General features: G+C 39.3%; 1 protein-coding gene across 1 annotated transcript in view; it reads right to left on the bottom strand.

Annotated features, from left to right (window-relative positions):
- gria3b (glutamate receptor, ionotropic, AMPA 3b) overlaps positions 1-22,868 on the bottom strand; it is a 119,371-nt gene that overhangs the window by 32,491 nt on the left and 64,012 nt on the right. Inside the window, exon 6 of the mRNA XM_079351745.1 lies at positions 5,781-5,968. Within this exon, the coding sequence (XP_079207871.1) occupies positions 5,781-5,968 (188 nt within the window). The remainder of the gene's footprint in view (positions 1-5,780; positions 5,969-22,868) is intronic.

Genomic DNA, 22,868 nt, shown 5'->3' with positions numbered 1-22,868 from the left:
TGCTAAAACTCAAACTCATACTGCATGTATTGTTTCCTGGTCGTTGCTTTTTATTTTGGATTGCAATATGAATCACAGAACTACCATGTAATTGACTTGGACCTATCTAGGGTGTACCTTCCCTCTTGCAGGATGAAAGCTTGCATTGACTCCATCCCACTGCAACCCTGAATTAGATAAGCGGTACACAGTATATAATAGATGGATTGATTTCGCTGAAAAATAGGTTCATTTATTCAGATTTACTTAAATTGTCTCTGATTAAATCATTGTTTGCCACATTGTTGAAATATACTTTTTAAGAAGACCAGTCTTGCTGAGTCATTCAAATAATTTAGGCTTTAGGACCTTTTTATTTACAATTATTTTCATCACTTGGTGTTTATCTGTTGGCCATGGTCAGATTTCGATTACTTCTTAAATGTGATATAACTAAGTATTTCAAATACAATCCTCCTTTTGTGTGAGTTCCCTTTCAAGAGCATTAATTGGGGTGTGGAGGAAATATGGGCACCCTTCATGCCTCCACAGGCGGACGAATGTTGTTCTAACAAATCCCCAGATGTACCTTTCTTTTTTCCCTCCGTCTCCTTCTGTGAATCCTTTCACTTGGTATTGTGTTTTTATTCTCTCATGTAAATGCATCTCTGTGGCTGGCAGTGTGCTCATTGCCTGCCTAGCGTTGAACAGCTTGCGTGCCCTGGGCCTGTCCCAGACACCGTTCTTTCTTTTTTTTTTTTTTTTCCATTTCTTTCTTTTCTTTTTTTTTTTTTTAACCCCGTCTTTCTTTACACTAGTGATGAGCAGGTTGTTGCCTCTGAGCAAACTCCAGCAGAGAAATCCCGCAGGGAAAGAGGGTCAGGAAGGTGCATACAGGCAGATATGATTCTATATGTGAAATCTCTGCGATGGATCAGATTAGGCGAGCATATGAGGCATTACAGAGTGTAACCCACAAGAAAGCACACACACACACACACACAGACCCACATACATGTATGTAGCCCTGACATATCACCATAATAACAAGTCGTAGCAATATAAAAGTGATTATCTTAAACTCAATCCCATTCCTTGTTCATTCTTCCTTTCTTCAATGCCACACACATTTCACATTTTTCTCAGCATATGGTTTAAAAAAAAAAAACCTCATTGGTTGAATGAAACACATTTTGTTGGATGTAATTCAGGGAGCACGACTGGCAGTGGCGCTCCCCTCTTTTTGTCACAAGGGAAGGACTGTCATTGGGTTAATTTATCTGCAGTGCAGTGTATTGATGGAAAAGTCCTATGGCGATAAATCCTGAGTGGTTGTTACAGCATGAAATGATAATAGGGCAGCGAAGCGTTCTCCTCAGCAACCCAAAACAAATTTGTGAGGAGACTTGCTCCTCTCTTATACGAGCAAACAAAACTGCTCCTGATGCAGCAGTATGCAAATCCTCCTATAAGCGTGTTCCTGCATCATGTCAAGTGATAAATGAAGCCAATAAAACTGAAATTCAGCTGAGTGCACCGACCACTGTAGACCAGGTTCATCCAGTGTTTTGATGTTTGTGTGATCTGTGTGAGCCCTCATCTGTTTTAAAAGAAGAGCTATACAAACAGCAACAGTTTTGAACCAGAGTTCAAGCAACAAGTCAATTAACTAATGAACAAATGGACAGTGGAGATGTTTAATACACTGGTATTTAAAGGCCACAGAAAATCTGCTTGGTAAATTTTCCTGTTGATTCAAATATTGTAAAACCTCTAAACCAAGAGAGCTTCATGACATCCTGTTTAGCCCCACAGCAGGTAAAAAGCTGGAATATTTATTCTGATATGGGCTGGGCTTTCTATCATTACGTTAGACCCTATTGTTAAAAAAATAAACAAGACACAAAACAGCACACAATACTTAAAGACACGTTACGACCATTCTTAATACGTATTTTTAAATTGTGACAATAACTATAAATTTAACCTCAAATTTGAATAAATAGTATAAGATAAACATTTTTAAATTCTTATATGATATAAAGTAGTATAATATAATATAATATAATATAGTATCAAATTGACTTTTTATTTCACTGTTTAAAGTGTCCCTGTTCGGTTGCATTTAATTGGATTCTTATTTTTGTTTCTCATGTATTAATATAAAAACAGCAGCAAAAAGCATTCAAATTTCCTAGCATGTTGCAAACTGCTGGATGGAACTACACTGAGTTGAGTAATGCATCTAAGATAATTTTGTAATGTATGTTAAACATAAACATAAAATGTATTAATCAGAAAGGTAATTCTGGTGCCAAAGGTTTATATGTTTTGTCTGACATTGTGTGACATGTTTTTTTTTAGAAACGTGGTGGTGTACAGGTATACGGCAGCATAAAATGCATAAGCAATATTGTAGTTAATTTAATAATGAAAACACTGGATGTCCCATTAATACTGGTGCATATTGCTGATTCTGGGAATGAATAAAAACACATCAGGCCAGCAGGACCTAAGGCCAACGCTTGCCTTTACAAGACAACACCTCCCTGCCTGCTAAAGAAATTCACTCTGCGGTGGGATTACTCCAACGGAAATCATCAAACTAAGCTACTGAGCTGATTCCCATTTCCCCCAGCAATCAGCTGGCTGGATCTGTCCTGCCTCATGATCCTCTCTCAACAGCACTGACCTTGACAGATTGAAGCGACATGTCCACATTGCCACACACACACACACAGGCACTGGCCTCTGCACACGGGTTCTGTACAACCTCTCACTCCCGTCCTCCAGTGATGAAACTCAATCATCGGTAAATAGAACCACGGCAGCAGGTAGGAGCAGTGGGTTTCCACATAGCCAACAGCTGGGTGCCATTTTTTGGATGTGATTGCCCTCATGGGAGACTGTCCATCCTTGTTTCAGTGCATAATGCTCTGGCCCAAAGGGGGGCAGCTGCAGAGTGAAGTCCAGCAGCTCCAATGCCTGTGACTCATCCATTTTGGCAAAGCTCGCCAGCTTATTTCAATTAGCTCCAACAGAAAATATAACAATCCACGCTGATGTTGTCACTGAAACAAGGGGCAAAATGGAGCACACTGCTGCTTTTGAAGGTTAGCTGTTATATTAGCCTTCTTCTTACATATACCTTTCTGTGACTAATCCAATAAAGACAGAAAGAGACGAGTAAAGTGATATTAGGACGACAGTTTGATATATAAATGTTCAGAGGGGAAAGAAAAGAAATCATTCATTGGCAGAAACAAACACTAGAAAAAAAAATCAAACAGACTATTCCTCTGTATCTTCTTTGTTTGCAAAATCTAGGGGGGAAAAATATGCAGCCATTAATAATCCTCACATGTGATTTGCAATAAATATTCTAAGCCGATGCATATTCTTAACACAAAAAAAGGGATATAGATTTCGGATCTGGATTGTAAAGGGAGGGAATTTGCAGCACAACAATTAAATTAGACACAGCTAATTAATACTAAAAGCCATTCTGCTTCAAACTATGACTCTGGGATCAAATTAGATTCATAAAAAAAACCAAGTGAGACTAACAGTCGTTGAGGGGATATTGCAAGGCAGAGAGAAGCCGATATCTAAATGAATGTTAACGAGCAGAATCCAATTCTGGAGCTGATAGCCTTCTGAGCAGGCAGCCGCAGCAGCAGGCAGGCGGATGGATCCAGGGTGGAGCACGGTAGACCGAGGAGATGCGTGGTATAATAGCCACTCATCTATTCATGGTAATTGTGTTTCCCTACTACAAGGACTAACCTTTCATTTCCTCCTCAGGCAGAGGACAGGATGGAGGAAACGGAGGGGTTTGGGGTTGTTAGCAGAGGATTAAAACGGATGCATCGTCCAAGGTTTACTCAATTGGCTGCTCATGCCCGGCCCGTTTTGACCTCAGGCTCTCTGGTAGCCACACATTGATTTTACAACAGGGCAGCCTAAAACTTGGCAACTAAACATCACCAAACTGAGCTCCTTCTATAAAGGAGGGACTGCATCTTTTCACACTCTCAAACCTTAACGAGGCCACACACACTTAACTTGTGTCAAGAAAACAAATCAGTTTGTTTTGAGCGCTTTTTAAAAGATCTTGCAAAGTAGTACTATGCCTGGCAGATAGAGATAATTAATGCTGAAGGATTCTGCAAATCACTTATTTAAATGAAAAGTGGAGGAACTGACATTAGAAAAGGTGTAACAGTACAGTTTGTGCACAAACCGATCATTTGGCCACTGGGGGGAAAAATTGACATGACTACCGTATAAACGAAAATTAGGACAGCTGCCAATTAAATTTTTACTTAGAGTAACTATAATGCAACATATACATTGATCTACAGTGGGGTTTAAGTCCAAAATGTACTTTTTCACAAGTTCAAGGCAAATGTTGTCAGTGTCCATTAGTTGCCTAGAGTTTAAAGGCTCAGGGGAGCTGAGATGATATGCAGAGTTTATAGACCATATTCACACGGTGTCCATCTTTCTGTGACGTCACCCCCCCCCCCCCCCCCCCCCTCCTCAGTGTGGGAAACCCAAACGTTATCATATCGTACCGCTGTCTTCCAGGTTGGAAGTATGAGGCATGAAGATGAGAATCAATTATAGTCACTTCCATTGTTTCCTGGTTTTATAAAATACTGGAAAAACATGGATACGGAAAATCAAGATAGACTTCAGAGAGGTCATGTTTCAAGTTGAAAAAAAACCAAACAGATTTGATTAACCATAAGCATTCCACCACTTTCAAGCTAATCATTTTGGTTGTTGAGTGATGGATACAGTGGCATACATTAATTTTACATGTTGAAGCTCATCTTGAACACATTTATAAAAACTCACAAGATACAGTATATTGACACTTACAACATTACTATATAGCTCTCTACTCAATCTCCACTGTTGTGTACACCAGTACTGTATGATGGATGCAAGCATTAGTGAAACAATGAGGAGTTTTAATGTTTTGACAAGCAAACTCACCTTTTTATCTGCTGGCTATTTTAGTATTAACATTGATTATTGTTGACTAGAAACAAACAAGATGTCTAGAGTACAGTATGAGCTGTCACTAGTGGTCTAACCCTCAATTCATGGACAGCTTCGTCCAGTTGCTGTATACATTTTTTTAAATACTTCTTGAGATAATTGCAATTTCATTACAGGAACATGCTTTTGGTTTTCTGGTAAGTCTTCTTGTCCCTTTAGCTGTTTTTTTAAGACAGACTTCTTATAACACTGCTTAAACTTCCCACACTGAGTGTGACATCACTAGGATGTGGCTAATTTGTGAAATATGGTCAGTTATTTCCAGGGTACTTTTGAATAAAGGAAGAACTTTTCACATATATGATTTTTTTTTCATTAATATTAAACACAATAAAAATACTTAGTCACACTAATATTTCCCATAATGCAGCTATTGGTGTCAGATAAAACGGCTGCATATGTAATACTCTGTGTCAAGATTTTTTAATTGTTACTTTTTTTTGTCTCTGCCAAACCCAAGATGAATTGCTCGATGTATTTTAAGTAATTGATGAAGACATGATGATGCAGCTGTTTTCACAGACAGATAAACATTACAACATGAACACCAACTTGATCATGGCATAAAAAAGGTAATTGAGTTGCCCTTAGATTCTTGCTATGGAATTAAATCTGCTTCACAATTATGTCACTGAAACAGGAAGCAACCCGCATCTTCAAATGTAGCTATTTAGGTGTTTCCCTTATACAGTCTAAAAGCTTTGGCACACATACAGTGAGACTGTTCTCACCTGTTCTAATATGGTGTTGATCCTGTCCACCTCGCAGTCAATCACATAGCGCTTCTCCTGTCTCCTGTCCATCTCCTCAATGATGCGCTTAAACTCTGCTGCATCTGTTGTGCTGCTGACAGAGCGAGCGGTCACCTGCCAGTTGTTAGCTACCGCTGCCTCCATGATGGCTTGCAGTATAGAGAAACCTAGAGAGTGGGAGAAATACAGAGAGAGAGAGAGAGAGAGAGAGAGAGAGACCAAGAGGATTAGACTCAAAAGAGAAACAGTTGCGCAAGAAATGAGTGGCTGCTAATTTATTCTAGAGAGGTTTTTGCTTGAATCTAAAGGTTAAAGGCCACCTCATTACAATCTAAAATAGCTTCCAAAGAGTCCAGACACACTACAATATTGTCTAGAGTCCAGACTTCGTTCAACAGTGTGTAAGAGTGTGAATTCATATTTGCATATTGAGAAGGCAGTATCATTATGAAGTGAAAGGACAGGAATCGTATCTCCATATTATTAAGAGATCAGCGGGTGATGCTATTGCATTTGGCATCAATTAAATTATAGCGTTTAGCGAAGCCACATGTTAACTGTGACAGTGCAGTGGCACACAGCGTGGCCAGTGAGTCCTTGGAGGATCGTGCCAGTTCCTCTCCAGATAAAGACAATGAAAGATTCATCCAGACCAGTGGTTAAAAAGGAGATCATTAGTCTACCAGAGAGAAAACGAGAATGAGACCTTCTTATGATTAATTCACACGTGGAATACTTTCATTTAAGAGAGCGCTCGGAAACATCACGGTCAAATCACACACTAGAAAATGAATAAAATAGTCCTATTTCTGGACGGATAGTCGACACGAAGAACAGGCTGAAATAAAAACGGCTTAACTCCTATTCAATGTACATCGGGCGAGAGCGAACAGGAAGGTTATTAATGAAAATCAAGCACCCTGCATGGTGTTTCATTAGGCCACGGACAATGCAAAAACAAACTGTTCTTATAATAAGCTCCTTTTCCATACCTGCTATCATTTTTCATCTTACATCATCTGATTAGCTGATGTAAAATAAGAGAAGCAAAAGTTGCAACTGCAGCAAATTCTTACACACGTTCAGATTTTATGTGACCATCATTGTCATAAAATTTAATTGGGTATTATGCAACTTGTCTGACACAATGTGAACAGCCATGCAAACATTTGTCATGTATTTTATTTATGTTGGCCATTTATCCTTACAAGCTTATCTCTGTGAACCGGCTGCAGGCAGCTAACAAAGCTCAGCACAGAGAGCAAAGACACAGCAACAACAGCTCTAACAAGAAAACCACTTTCCGACTCTGCTTCTGCAATTCCTTTCTTTTTCATTCCATCTGAATGGTCAAGCTGCATTTTGCTTGATTTGTAAATGCTCTAAGGCAGCTGCACCTGTGTGTGTGTGTATGTGTGTGTAGGTGTATGTGTGTGTGTGTGTGTGTGTGTGTGTGTGTGTGTGTGTGTGTGTGTGTGTGTGTGTGACTGCACTCCACTGATCTTTTGGTGAGCTGCACAGCAAGTAGCAAAAAAACTCCACCAACGCATAGTGTGTCATCTGTCCAGAGGAGCAGTGGCATAATGCCTGGCGATATCAGCAAGACAGACCTCAAGGTCCTCTGGCAACTGGGTTATCGGGTCACATCTCAGAGGAGTCTGGCCTAAGGAATATGAATTTAACCTGCAGCCACTGAGTTCAGATGTTATGGTGAGGGCATTTAGAGGTACACATGTAGTTCATTTGTGGCTTCAGGGTTGCTGAACTGCTTAAAAGTTACTACACTTGTACATAACAAGTTAAACACTACTGGCAATAAGAACACAAAGGTAGTGAAGCCTGACAGTAAAAATCCTCATATATAAATATACTTGGAATTTTTATCTGGACAAAAGCCACACTACTTCTCTCAGTACAAATATCTGAAGCTTCTTTCATGTACCATCATTTTTACATGAGCTCAGCAGCAGAAGGAGAAAAATTCTCTCATGTACCATACCTTCTCACATCTCCCCTCTACCTGAAGAATAAGAGAGAGACTGAAGGTTGGAATAACAGAGCTGCATTATTCATTTTCCTCAGGCATATGCTCAGAACCTCACCAACCGCAAGCCAGCTGGATAGCATGGCAGTCTTCCCAGCAATAAAAGCTTCTCACATTAAGAGATGTCATGCAGATTAACTGGGTCAGAGTGGCCTCTGTTGGTTTGGAAACTGTTGGGAATTTGGTCGGAGAAGGTATAAAAAAAAAAAGGCCATTGAACCATTTAACATATAGTAATCACATTTGGTGCAAAACATGCCATGTGTATGGGCCAAGATAACAGGGTAGATAAATGTTTTAATGCTACAGTCATTCTGTTGCTGCTTTAAAGACACAATAACAATCATCAGAAGACTTTAAATTGTCAAAGAAAGTGCAAATGCTTACAGGAGAAAGCTCCTAGGGTTTGGACCCAGTAGCTGTTTTGTTCCGTCAAAAAGACATCTGTGCATTTCAATTCCCATTTCTGAGGTTGGAGATGCAGAAAAAGTCATGAATTATACCAACTCGTATGCAAAGAAAGGAAACAATGCCCTGTCAATCAGATTAGAATCACACCAGGCTTTTATTTTGAAATTGCTGATTTGTGCAGTACTTTCCTCCTTCTGCTGCCGGCAGACCCTGAACTGTGTTGGAACAATTGGATTCATTTAAGATTCACAGAAGATTCCATGCCTGCCCAGTTTTACATTTGTATGGAAATTAAGAGATGGAATCTCATGGTTGTAAATAGTTTGTCCAGAAAGGGATTACTTTTGCTCCTGGATTTTTTATGGTCAGCAAAAAAGTTTATGTTTAGTGATTTAGACTTCAGAATCCAATATGAACAAAATCCTTTGAGCGCGACTTAATCTGACAGCAGCAACAAGACTGATAGCTCCTTTTCATATCTTACAGCAGGTAAAAATAATACATGATTTCATTATTCCAGGCTTCCCTGCAGAGATTAACCTCGGCCAGTCACCTGTCTTGCACTGGAGTCCATATCAGCTTCAGCCAATCAATGAATTCAACCCTTCTAATCAGCATCAGAGACACTCATAAATGCTTTTGTTAGCGATATTTATTTCCAACATGGAAGAAAGCTATAAATCCTGTTCACCTCTTCGCCTTCAGGATCCCCGCAGCCATGTTGCATCTAAAAATGTAACACAGCCACACACTACATAAATTATGGAAGAGAACAACAAGAAGATTTTCTTATCACCACCTATAAATCCCTGCTGTACAGATGCAGCAGCTTCTGCTGATGACGCTCCTGAGAGCTAATCATGCAACGCCCACAGGAAGAGGTTCAAACATGCCCTGTCGCAGGTCACATCTGGCACGGTTTCCCTTCACTGTCAAGATTAGCAGGATGCATTTGTTTGAAAAATGTACTTTATTGGGTTTTTTTTTAGTTATGTGGTTGTCTGGTTGTTACATTCAACACTAAAAGCAGTACAATTATTGGTGGAAGCAACTTGCAAGTATGTTTATGAGTAGTAGTAGCTTATTGTGGCACATCAATCAAATCATTATATACTGCAAAATAAAAATATTCCATTGAATGCTAATCGCCATTTAAACACAAAGCAGGTCATTCCTATTGCAGGGACCCATTATCAAAGCATTAACAAAATTATAGGAGAAAGTGGGGGATCATGGGAGATAATATAGCAGAGCAAAATATTGACTTTGAACGGCGAACAAGAACAAAATGGTGACTGAAAGAAATAAGTTTAACTCTCCAGCTAAACAGTTAGGTCTCGCCCATATACCGCGGCTATAGTCCAACATGTGTTTAGCACAAAGTGAGTAGTGGGGATAAATGCCTGAGGGCAGACATGCAGCCTGAAAGAGATAGTATCAGATGTAGTTTGTCTGACCTTTTAGCCTTTTAGCTCAAAGGCAGTGAAATATTGCAACTTCTTTTATGCCAAATGTAATGGCAGTCTCTATTCCTGTTGTGTTAGGAACAGTCTAAGTCCTTCGACCAAGCCAACCTCTTGTTCTCTGAGGATTCTTTTAATTGAATAGATGTGTTATATACATAAGTTTTCTACAAAAGGAACACCTGGCTGTGACCTTGAAGACAGTAAAGGGGCTCCAGAGTGGACTGTTTGAGTGCTTTTGACGAGTAGCTTTTTATTCATAGGTACATGAAGAAGTGTTCTGGAGAGACATTTTATATTCTTTTGCAGACCATCAAAACTGTGACGTCATTTTAATTTGCAAATCCTAAATTTAGCTAATCCCTCTCTTTTCCTACAATCTAAATCCAGAGTCACCTCTAGCTGGAAGAAATATTTGGTTTCCTGAATTGGTGTAAAGTATGATATATCTGCCACTATGTTGAAGTGTGCTTGTATTTTGTACCAGACTCCTACTGTGTTCCTGACGAGTGGGTTTTGAGTACCTCTTAGTAGGTACAGGTAGAGAACGTTCACTGGCGATGTAGTGGCACTTTCAGTTGTGACCGAAGGTATTGTCGAGTTGTCTGAGAACCACAGCACAGCTGCTTTTATCTGGACAGCCCTACACTACCAGAGGAACTTTTAAATTTGGAGTAGGTGATATCAGACTTATGAATATTGCACAAGAGCAGGAACGTTATTAATTTGTCAAGGCAGGAACATGCACAGCCTGATTCATCCTTCATCATTCTTGAATTTCCCCCATCTATCTATCTATCTATCTATCTATCTATCTATCTATCTATCTATCTATCTATCTATCTATCTATCTATCTATCTATCTATCTATCTATCTATCTATCTATCTATCTATCTATCTATCTATCTATCCACACTTGACTAGTACAAGGTGAATGTCTTTTTACTTTGGAATATCGTCACTGTATTCTGTAAAAATATATGTTTACCACTTTCTTTACATTGGAAATACAATACCAGTCTCAGACTAACAGGCATCTGTGGAAGAAGGAAAAGTAAATACTTCAGGGAGGAAGTTAGAGGGAGACACTTAAAGTTAAGCCATCAGAGGGAGTTTCATGGGGTAACAGTAAGGGCAGGCCCTCGGGGTGCGTGGCAAAATCTGAAAACCATTTTTTGAGTACCGTGCTCGAGTTTAAACGGGTTGTTAAGTTTCTCTTTAATCTCAAACACAAACTGTGTAGTCAACAGAGCAGTGTATAAACAGCTGCAATGGCTGAAAACTCAATTATTTCTGCATTTTCCTTTAAATCTATATCAGAACATTGCAGAGTGTGCTATCAAATCCCGGCGGGGCCTAATGACGCCCTGTGTGCTTATAAATCAGAGCTGTTGCAAATGAGATGTTGTGGCAGCGTAGCATACAGTGGCTGAGCGAGGGGCTGCAGTCCTCCTCTCTGCGTATGTGAACCGGATCTTAACAGGATGAGTTTTGAAGCGTCACCCGTAGCGGCTCAGCAGTAATTGAATTGAGTTGCATCTAATCTCATTGCCCAGCTCCTTTTTCGTTCCCTGCCTCTCATTAGGGTACGGTGCAGAGTGTCACGGGCCTCTCTCTCTCTCTCTCTCTCTCTCTCTCTCTTTCTCACTCTCTCTCTCTCTCTGTCTCTTTCATACCTCACATCTGATCCGGGCTAACAAGGCAAATCAGGAAAACCATATTGCAAATATCTCAAACTGTACACCCTGGTGTCGGCTACAACTGATTGTCTGCTTGGAGTCAAAACTGTACTACTCACTTCTGTTACAATGAACCACTACACTGACTCATGGTCGGTAATCCCGATCAATCCCAAATGGAATCTACTTATCTAATCAAGTAAAAATATGAGTGAAACATAAGGTAAGTCGCCTGAACAACACCTCTGAACTCTGTAAATAAAGGGCATCACAAGCAACTGACTACCAGCTAAAAGCGAAGCGCGACAGGAAAAAACAGGATCTCAGCTCATTTCTAAAGGATCAGAATCGAAAGCATAGTAATGGAAAAGAGGAGATGGTCGTTGAGCCAAAAGTAAATGTGGCTTCTCTGCTCGCTAACACACCAATCCTCTGGTAAATAAGAGTCTGTGGCCAGTCGTAACGCTTTGCTGAGCACTGTTCACAATCTCAGAGGGCATAAGAAGCAACCAGATTGAAAAACACAGAAAAGTAATGGCTTTACTTCTTATTGTAGCCTTGGTTTGATAGCAAGTTTAGGACTGACCATCTGCAGAGTGAGACACTAAAGGAAAGCTGCAACTTGCATGGTTTTGTAATTGCTCAGGAAATCAATTCCTTCAAGGCCAATTTCACCCAGACTACAAAACTTCTGTCCAGCTTTTCACATTCTGAATGTAGATCCCTCTCTTATAGTGATATTAAACTTTATTGGTATTGTTTGTTTATTCCCCTCATTCATTGCATGCACCTTCAAATTATCGTGCCACCATTGACCTCATCTGAAACAAAGTGTGAACAGAAAGCTCATAAAAATATGTGAAAAATAAACATTTCTGGAAGTAAATACTGCAGCAAGAGAAAGTGCCTTAGAGGGTAAAATTAAAGACCAGGTAAATGATTTTACAGGTCCCATTTTAATTAATGTTGTGTACTCAAATGAAAAATACCCTTTCTCACTCTGAAACCTCCTGCTACATTTTGAGGTGTTCTGTGCTTAAACAGTCAGAGGGTTTGAAGATGTGGTGACAACCACTGAGCTGGAGAATCTGACCGCAGGAGGTCGGCACAGTAAGAGACCCAGAAAAAAGCAGCAGCAAATTAATCAGCACTTTCATCACAGATATGTAATACATCATTTTCACAGGAATAACTATAAATGTAAAGTTAAAGATTATATTTATTATGTTAGTTTGTATGTATAATACAGTTAACATGAACACTGTAGAGCCAGTTTAGCACTTCTATATGCTGGGGAAATTGATCTTATTGACTTTAATGTTTAATATTTTCATTCATTTTATCCATACAGTATATAAAGTCTCCAAACCTGGATAGAGAATAATAGAAATAGTATATACATGGAAAATAATATAACAAGGCACATTGGATCAATCTGAAATGTAATCTCTCTTGGACATGATAATTCAGTGAGTAACTGTATTTGACTAACAAGACATGTGTCCATAGTGTAAACCCCATCAAAATAAAAGTTGGGGAACATAAGTCATTACAAAACAGCTACTACAGTACAAGGAGGGCTATCGGAGCCACCTTAGCATCCTCGAAGCTGTTTAAATCTCCCTCTTCATTAACTGCATCTCTATGTACGCATGTGCTAATTTACAAATATTCCCCGAGATGCTATGTCTCTATTGTCTTTTAAAGGAAGCCAAGTAAATAGTTACAGTATTTAAGGCCTGATGAGTGTTTGCCTGTGGGCTAAGTATGCTCACAGGGCTCTGAGGATCGCTCACTGTTTGCGCAGAGGAGATCAAAGTCTTGGACTGGGAGAGAAGGAAGGCTTTTCCACTCATTAGTCATCTGGCAAAGGCTCACGATATATATATATATATATAAAAAATGCAGTGGTTAGCTGTGATTTTATGACCTGTGCTTACGACTTTCACTGGCACACAGCACCCAGACGAAGATTTCTTCAGTCTGTCAGACAGATTTTTATATCTGGTATGATTCAGACCTATCAAAACACTTCTTCTCTGGCATTGGGAAAGTTCAAAGCTACAGTGAGAAGTTTTCAGTTATAAAATATACTGAAATTAATGTTAATCCTTCTAATGACCAACAAAAGAGAACGAGACGCTCAATAAAGACTCATTATTACAGTGCAGTGATTATACATGTATTTAACAGCTACAGTGGGGTAGGTGTCAGATAAAGGGATTTACAGAATGCTGGCAAAATAGCCTGTTAAAAGCAAGAAGTTTTAAACTTGTTGTCAAAAAACACAACTCACACATTTAGGCACATGACTACATGATCGGCAAAGAGATAATGGGCACCTCCTGTCCACGGGGGCTGCCAAAGTCCATAGAAAATTGAATTAAATGTGGGTGCTGTTAAGGAATTCTTTAAACAACCAAAACGGATAGCATCTTCAAACACATCAGTAATTAGCACTCCTGTGAGTAACTTTCAAGTTATGTCTTCTGAGGTGCAGCCTCCATACCTATGGATACAGTGATGTCCTTCAGTACATACTGTTTGTAAGTAGTGTTTTCTGACCAAAAGACACTCTTCTCTGGGTGCGGATGGCTTAGCAGTAAGGTTGAAACCCATGTAAGGAGGCTTTAGTCCTCAAAGCAAGCAACCCGGCTTCAAGTCTAATCTGCAGCACCTGTCATTCCCCCTCTCTCTCTCTGCCAAATGTTCTACTCTAGCCACTGTCCTATCTTATTAAAACATACAAAAAAAACCTCTTCTTTATATTAATTGTGTAAAGTGCATCTCACAATGAATCTTTAGCATGGAGAAATGTAAATCATGGCAGTGGCGGGAGTGGGCTGTTATTATTATCGCCTTGTGTGACATCTACCCTGTAACAGTGGGGTTACAAGAATATGACATAACTACACATACGTAATATATTTTGTCTCCTTTACCAGAGGAGTCACTTGTACCAGGTGTCACTAGTACCAGAGCATCAGGTTTAATTTGAGTCTGTTAAAAAAAAACCCTCCTTGTCGGATATATATGAATTTATATATTAATACACCTTACTTGCTCAGGTTAAATCTAAATGATAAGTGCCACATGCTCAATAAAGTCATGCCAAATATTTATCATAGTCATAGGAATCAACGAGCACCTCTTGGAAACCATAAATGTGAAATGAACAAATGAAAGGCTCAAGACTAGCTGCTTTAGAAAAGTCGTATACAAAAGGCAACAAGCAGGTAAACTGCAGGAAAGTCTGATGGTAGATGGTGAGTAAGATGAGAACCACTGCATTTAAACATGGATGAAAATAAAGATTCTGACACAGGTCCATTCATCTTAAGTAATTAAGTGAAGGAAAATAAATGTTATAGCTTTTGTTAAAGCATTAGGAGTCACAGTATGAGCTCCTATGCTATTCCCTGTCTAAGAGTAAATGAAGGCTTCAGGACGTTTACCTCTCTGGTTGAGATAAAGCATTCAGCGGATAGCCAATGCTAAAGTAGCCCCAAAGCTGTGTAGTTAAGGCTTTGATGTGGTGATGCAGGCCTATAACCAAAACCGTTTCCCTGCCAAGTGTTGTCTTAATCAAAAAAGACGACAACGCATGTCAAATCAAACAGAAGCAGCATGCTCTGTATCTTTAGAAGTGCAAAGGCACAGGAGGGAGGAGAGTGGCACTTTGCCACGGTGGATATCCACCCACAGACATTTCAGAGCTTCTCCGTCTTTCCTCGTCTGTCCTCACTCACACTCACAAATATCCCCACATATACATATATATATATATATGCCTTAAAACGCGCATACACAGTTTTGTGTGTTTTTCTGAACAGATTGATCAAATTCAACAAAAAAAAACAGTTTGGGCAGCTTTGGCTGATGAGCTGAAACTGAAGGAGAATGGCCAGTAGATGAAGTTGCCTTTCATGAAGAAAACAGCCCCTAATATTATTTTCCCCTTGAGGTTACCTTTGAAGATGACATATACATTTTATTTGTGGTTTCTGCAAATAAATTTGCCCCGTGACATGGTGTAACATCAAAACAATCAACCTCTAGAATGACTGCTTGAAGCAAAGGCCAGGACATTTTGTTATGATGAAAAAAAAAAAGAAAAGGCTCCCAGCAGTAATTTCATGGCTGCTGAAGCTAGCAGTGGGTAGGTGGTAAAATGGCTTTATTCCAGGTTCACTTATAAGAGGACACTATGAGAGTGCACAGGGGTTTATTGTGTGCTTATTGTGACAGACGATGGCTCTCATATTCCTTTTTTCTAAAGGCGCAGGTGCTTGACTTGTGGTTACTGAATTACAGAGGGTGCCTGTGCAGCTTTGTATATTGGGATGTCACTTTGGCAGTGATACCGTTTTACATGCGCATCATAAAAAAGACAGAAAACGCCACTAATGTATAGCTTCATCCACAGTTCTTCAGCATTATTTTCCTTGTGCATTTTACGGCTTCTCTGACGCGTCCTTTCTTGTCAGCGTGTCCAAGCTGATTTACTCTCCTGACGCATGCATAATTTAAATGTTATGAAGCCGGCATGAAGGAGAGGGACACTAAAGCACAAGAGGCATGTGTGTGCGTATAAAGTCTCAGCTGGGTGCAGCTGATGTGCCATAATATTGGCTGTGATGAGACCACAAAGCCAAGGAAACAAGCTGCAGTCTATGATATAGACATGGCTGCAGCAGGGAGCCGGAATTCACACTTATTATCTCACAATGTGTGCAGAGAGAATAAATCAACAATCGTGGGTGACAATATTGCACTTGCCTCAACATTATGTGTGTGAATGTGTCAGAATGGCAGAAAAATGACTTGTCTAACAAAGGCAAAGGCAAAAAAGCTGCTGATGATTCTGACTGTCGCATAGAAAAATATTGGACTTGTTTGTCAGACATCTGCTAACTAACAGAAGTTGGAAGATAAGAACAACAGAAACACTATACATGAAACATGTATGCACACCTTTTCGTGGGCGGTAAAGAAAGCAGGAGCCATTTCATGCCTGTATTCATGTGCTTAATCACAGGAGTTTGGACTCCTGTGTACACTGATAGTGTATCACAACGCTTGATTTGCAATGTTGTTTACAACAGTAAGAGCAACGCCAAACGACTACAATCAAACCAGAGAACAGACTTGATTTGGTTTGCCATCAAAGGCATCCAGGAGAGCAGAGGGAGGCATTAATTATTTGACTCTTTAAGGGAACAAAGGCAACTGTCTCTGGATGGCCAATTAGAGGGATTGCTGAAGAATAGGGAGCAAAGTTCACTTTTATAACAGTGTATCTGACGCAGGCTGATTCCCCCCCTCTAAAGCCCCCCTTCATATCTGTCTCTTCTATCTTTCTATCTACAGTAGCTTGGCAGGATTTAGAAGAAATGAGGCTAACTATGTGCGGTCATCCAATCCTCCCATTCAGAGGCCTCTTGACCCTGCTGGCATATTATGCTGCCAACTGTGCCAGGCTGGAGTTATCTTGTTGCCTGTGTAACAGCTGATCAACAAAGTCTGTGGTGGGCTGATTGTGTTCAATACAATGCCAGTTGGTCTTTGATTGATGTAACCAAAATGTTATCAATCTGATAGTTCATCATTTACATTCTAGCTGGCTTGCACATGATTATATCACCCATCCACTGGATTAACAGTCATTAGACGTTTCATCCGTTTTCAAATATTTAGTCACTATTATGATTATACTATAATAGTGTTAAACAAAGGAAAACACCTACACAATGAATGAGTTGATCAATGCTGTGAGAGACTCTTGCTAGCATTTAAGCGAGCACAGTAGCATCTAAAGTATGAAAGTTCCCAAGCAACGAAAGTCCTAGGGGCTTCATTGAATGGAAATTTAAAGGGATACTTAGAAAGTTAGAAAGTTTAACTTGAAAGTTTTCTTCATGTGATGCAAAAAGCATCATTTTGCATCACATGAAGAAAACTTCCAGGCAAAGAAAAACACATTTTTCTCGTCTCAGGGCAAAATGAGGGTTGGATTCACGACCATTCAACACTGCTACCATGTTTCTAATGATACAAAGCTTCATGCAAATGGGTGAAGTATCCCTTTAAGTTCAGAATAACTAATTAGTCCAAGGATAAGAGAACATTTTGAATACAGTCATAATTGAGCACAATTTATTTAAAATAGTCTGGGTAGGTTTAAAATGTTATTTGGCTCGCAAAGTGTTTTAATCTGGTCAAAAAGTTTTAAAAAAGAGTGCTTCGTCCGTTGTTCAGAGCAAACACTCAAATCCATATTACTAATTACCCTCATGTATCTCAAACGCAGTTAAACATGAACACACATCACGTAAGCAGCATGTCAGCAGTGTGTGCACTGCATGAACACTGCCATTGTCACACTAGTTCCTATCACTCATATGTGTCACACAGAGTCATCATCTCCTGAGTGATCCGTCAGGCTCCTCGAAAGACAATAGGAGGATAGAACACACTGTAATTTTTAGTTGCGAAGTGGCTATTAGCCTGGAATTTTATGATGTAAGCTGCAAATACTCTTACATTGTATTATTGCTTGTATTATGAAATGTGTTTGTCCAAAAAAATAAAATAAAATAAAAAAATAAACAAGCATTGTACTATATTGTACGTTGTAACGAAGCATGTTCTCTCCCTTACGTCCCAGATAGCTGTATTAATTTGGAGCACATTTCCAGGAGAAATATGAAGTCTAACGACAACAGCCTTATAATTGGTAGTGAAAAGACTTTAACGACATATTTGCATTTTTGAATTTGCTCTCTTCTCATTTTTAATCAGTTTGTTTGTATTTAAAAACAACAGAAGTTATCTTGCTTATGCACCATGAGAAACCAAAATGATCTTGTTTGATTTAGGCTTAGTCTCAGACTGCTGTCGGGGCTTCAGCTGCCTCACTCATAATTAAGAAGCAAGAACTATTTTTTTTTAAGAAAGTTTATATATTTCTGATGGGAACAGGTTTGGTGCTCTTCAACTTTTTATTTCAGATATTGCATAAAGGAATCTATATGAGAATTAGCACATATTTGCATGTTGTCAATATGAACTTCCCTTTGTGGTTACACATCCTGCTGCTACCTCTTATGATCGATTCTGTACATGTGCCTTATTGTTCCAGACGAGTCTGCTGAATTGGCTCTGCAGTGGTTGGGGTCATTACAAATATTGACAGGGTGAATGAAAGAAACGCCCTGGGGGAATGTTGGGACTGAAAGCAGGAAAAAAAGCTTTCACCTGGCAGATTTCTGTTCAAAGAACGTCCGACTTCCTGGTGTTATAATGACACATGGAGAAAGTTGTTTACTGCTAAAGTTAAAACTGTCAGCAGTTAAATGATAAAAATAAATAGCTCTGCGCTTTCTGTTCAGCAGCCAAGTGTTGGATCATTTCCCCCAAAAGTATATCCTATTCAAAGTATTGATTGGAAGAGAAAATGATGGAAGGGGACAACAGTCATTGCTCTTAACATGTCAGCAACACTTTTATGTAGAGATATGCTTCATAGTAAGGCAGGCTGAAATCCTGCATCTCACAACACTATCACGGAAATAAAGAAAGGGCTGCTCCAGATCTGACCACAAAACGTCAGTGGCTTTGCTCTCTGCTGATTGGTATTCACAAAATGTCAATGTATCATATAAGAGCTTTCAAACTGTCAGAGGACTCAATCAGTCATATTCATATCTTCATTTATGTACTCTTTTTTTGTCAGTGTTGCTGCTTTTTAGGTTTAGGTTTAACTTAAGTTTCTGACATAATGGAAAATAAAAAGAATGCAAAGAAGCTGGGAAGCAATGGAGGCAAGAGTAATTGGCCAATCATAGCCTAGCAACTGTAACCAAGCACAGCAGGCTTATTTAGCTTTAGATTTAGAGCGGTAATCTGCTCAAAGTGTTTGGTAATGGTGTCTCTTTATAACTTTTTCCAAGACAAAAGCAAATATGCCCATTTAAAACACACACTGTTATCTTTTATGCACAGAGTGAAGACTTTTGTCCTTGCTGCTACATAGTTTAGCATAACTGTTACAGCCCGGACATTACATAGGGTAGTGTACAGTCAAGCAAGCATGTTACCCCAGACAGCATTATGTTTTCCAATAATATTGGTTTGTATTCGTCCTGAAGCTTAATTATACCTACCAATATTTGGGTAGTAAAAAGTTAAAGTACAGGAGGGTGGGGGTTGGCGGGTGGTCGAAGAGGTGCAACTAAATGCATATGCAGCAATTGTGCTGTTGGGAGCTGATGGATTGTTTGTGTATTGTGAAAGACGATTTGCCAACATTGGTATATTCAGAAAAAGAAGATGTATGGATCCCTGCACATGGATTATAAAATAAGGTTGTGGAACCTTAAAAATCACAAGAATTAAGGGAGCTGGAAGATGGCCTTGAAATACTGGGGCAACATGAGGCAAATGGGACTGTTGGCAGGTTTGATCTTAATCTTGTCATTACGCTAAGCAGACAAAAAGGATTTAAATGTCTCAAAAAAAAAACATTTACTTTTTCATACTTTGCATTTCAATACAAAATACAACACTTATTTCCAACTTCACAGATGCTGTGGATATTAGCTTTTTTCAGCTTGAGCCTACATCTATCGCTACAAAATCATAAATGTGGCCAACATGTACACTTTTTTACTGGTAAGATTTTTTAAATTGCAGCTGAATACAATATTAAAAAAATATTTTTATTGTATACTTTTTTCAACCAACTCACTAAGCTAATGTTCTGCTATCTCGCTGCAGCTTTTGGAATCTGCACAGACAGTCGTCAATTCAACTGGTGAATTTTTGTTTTCTGATGAGCTGTTCTTCTCAATGTTTCTAGAAATTGATTATATAGCAAATCTGCCACTTTTTTCATCATAAACTACATACTGCATGTGTCAGCAAATCAAGTGTAGTTATAACCCATCTTTGCTTTACCACTTGAAATGCAATAACGGAAAGATTGCTTCAGCTGTACCACAGAAGCAGCCAGCTGAGAGGTCCTGTAGACATTAAGGAAGACGGGACATTACAGAGAGCTTAAAGCATATAGGGAAAGAGTATAAAGCAGTGTGAAAAGAGAGGGAGAGAGAGAACGAGCGACTCATAAATCAAGTAGAGGTGAGATTGCTGAATCAGGGTTGATTGTGCCTGGGAGAGACAATAAAGCCTGTAATCATCTGTCTCTGCTGCACAGACCTGGCAATTATCTGCCCATACCTGACCGCCTAACAGAAAGGGCAAGATCCATCTCCCTTCACCCCACACAGCTGGAGAGTTTTAAAGGGGAAATTCCTCAGCTGATGCAAACTAAAGGGAAAAGGAAACCAAGCACTCAGAGAAGTTTCAGGGAAATATGGGGAGGTGGACTAAAGGTGGAGCATTACTGGGATGGTCTGTGATTCAAAGAGCAAGTGGTTCAAGATTTATCTTAATCTTCTCCCTCTGTCTTTCCACCCACACATGTACTGACCCTTGATATCTGTCAATCTATTAAATTACATTACATCAATTTGGAGGTTCCATTTGCTTCCTGTGCAGTTCCTACATCACAAAGTCTTCCTTCAGATGTCTGATATTGGCATTTAGGGTACAAATTTACCTCCATTTCCCTCCAATTCATCTAAATGAGAAACATATGGACCATTGCTCTCTGTGTGAAAGCCGGCTTAAAAGCATTTTTTTTTGCCAGCCAATAACAGAGCCAAATGAATAGTGTGGTTGTAATTAATCTTTTCTATTGACTGAATAAAACCTCTTTGTGGAACTCAGCCAGTGAGTATGCTCGGTTTTCTCTCCCTAATATGAGAGTTTGAAGAATCATTGAAAAGTTGCTTTTAGTATTGTGCTACAATAAATGCTTTTGTCAAACACCAATCATGGGGCAAATAGGCACTCAAGAAAAACAACTGTAACCAAATATCACCACAGGTGCTACACATACAGAAATAATAAGCATGAACCAGTTACTAAGAAAGTTGTATAGTTTTTTTTGCTGCATTTAGATGTGCAAAGATTATTTACTTCTATGCAGGAAAAGGACAAAAAACACAGTTAAGCAATAACATAATGGACTGCAAGCCAATCTCCCCTCATTGGCTCTCAATTTTGTGATCCAAGGCAGCGTCGCCGGGAGTGAACAAAGAATTTACTAGATGAGCGATTCCCAAGCAGCGATACTTTTACCCCTGGGTATTCTTTGTCTGAAGTAGGGAGAGGGAAGGCTTACATGGAGAGACAATGAAGTAACTCAATCTATTAAAAATAGACAATGTGTCTTTATGTGTGTTCGGGACGAAAATGAATAAAGACTAGGTGAATGGGAATGATACTAATATTTAGTGCACAATAAGCAGTAAGCTAACAGCTATAATTGGATGTGCTGTATCCTGCACATGTCCCACCAATATAAATCATCAATGTGCCTAAAACTAGCATTTAGGCAGTTTACACAGTTACCTAAAATTTGTGGCTACATTTTCTTAATAGTGGATTCATAAAAGCTATTTAAAAACATGCTCAATAGCTTCCTGTCATATGTATTCAATCATTTCAATCATAAATATAAGCAGTTGACAATATCAGCAAAAATGGGATAAGAGTCCCATAACATAGCCTGAAGTATAGAAGAAAGTGTTTGCAATGGCAATGGTTTTTGGACAGATAGTTGTAACAGATATCCAAAGTAATTGGAAAATTGTTTAAACTAATCATTGTTAGATCTAAAAAAGATTAAAAAACTATAAATGTTTTTGGTTTAAGATGTTGGGTGAACAATAAAAAACAAGACAGCTAAAGACAAAGTGCAAATTGTCTTTAGTGTATCCGATTTACCAGACACATTTTCATTGAGACAGGTGAAGTTGGAGAAGGGGTTAATGAGCTCATCTATAAGAGCTGGTGGGTTTTATGTTAGACACAAAAAAACAAACAAACATTTGGATCCACCTTGATAAGCAAACGACTTAAAATCACACAAACAAAAGCAGCTGTGTTTCAATATTCTCTTCGCTTCGTAGCCTTCCAGTTAAAAAAACAACAACAAAAAAAAACATGCACCCTTGAAGACTATTTTCCTGTCAGTCCCCCTGGTTTAGCCTGCAGTCCGTTTCTGTATTGCCAGGGGAGCTGCACTACCTGATAAGCGAAGGTAGAGACTCTCTGACACATCTGTCTGCTTGATGAGCCAAGTGTCAAAGCCCCCCAAAGTGCTGGATGGAGTGCATCAATAAACGACTTTAATCCCCTCCTGGGGCCAATGTCCTCCCGCTAATAAGGGATCGTCTTACACCACTGGCAGTGAGGAAAGAGGTAAAAGTGGCTTGGCATGGACTTCAACACGGGGATGTACAGTACACAGGGAATTGTCTGTACACAGGTATCAGGGTGTAAATCACGCGCGCCTGCTGTTGCCTTAATTGCCACACTGAATCGCTGTTTGGTTTTCTC

Source organism: Symphodus melops (assembly GCF_947650265.1).
Source record: "Symphodus melops genome assembly, chromosome: 9".
NCBI classification, from domain to species: domain Eukaryota; kingdom Metazoa; phylum Chordata; class Actinopteri; order Labriformes; family Labridae; genus Symphodus; species Symphodus melops.
The sequence above is the reverse complement of the archived record's forward strand: the minus strand, read 5'-3'. Positions and strand labels throughout refer to the sequence as shown.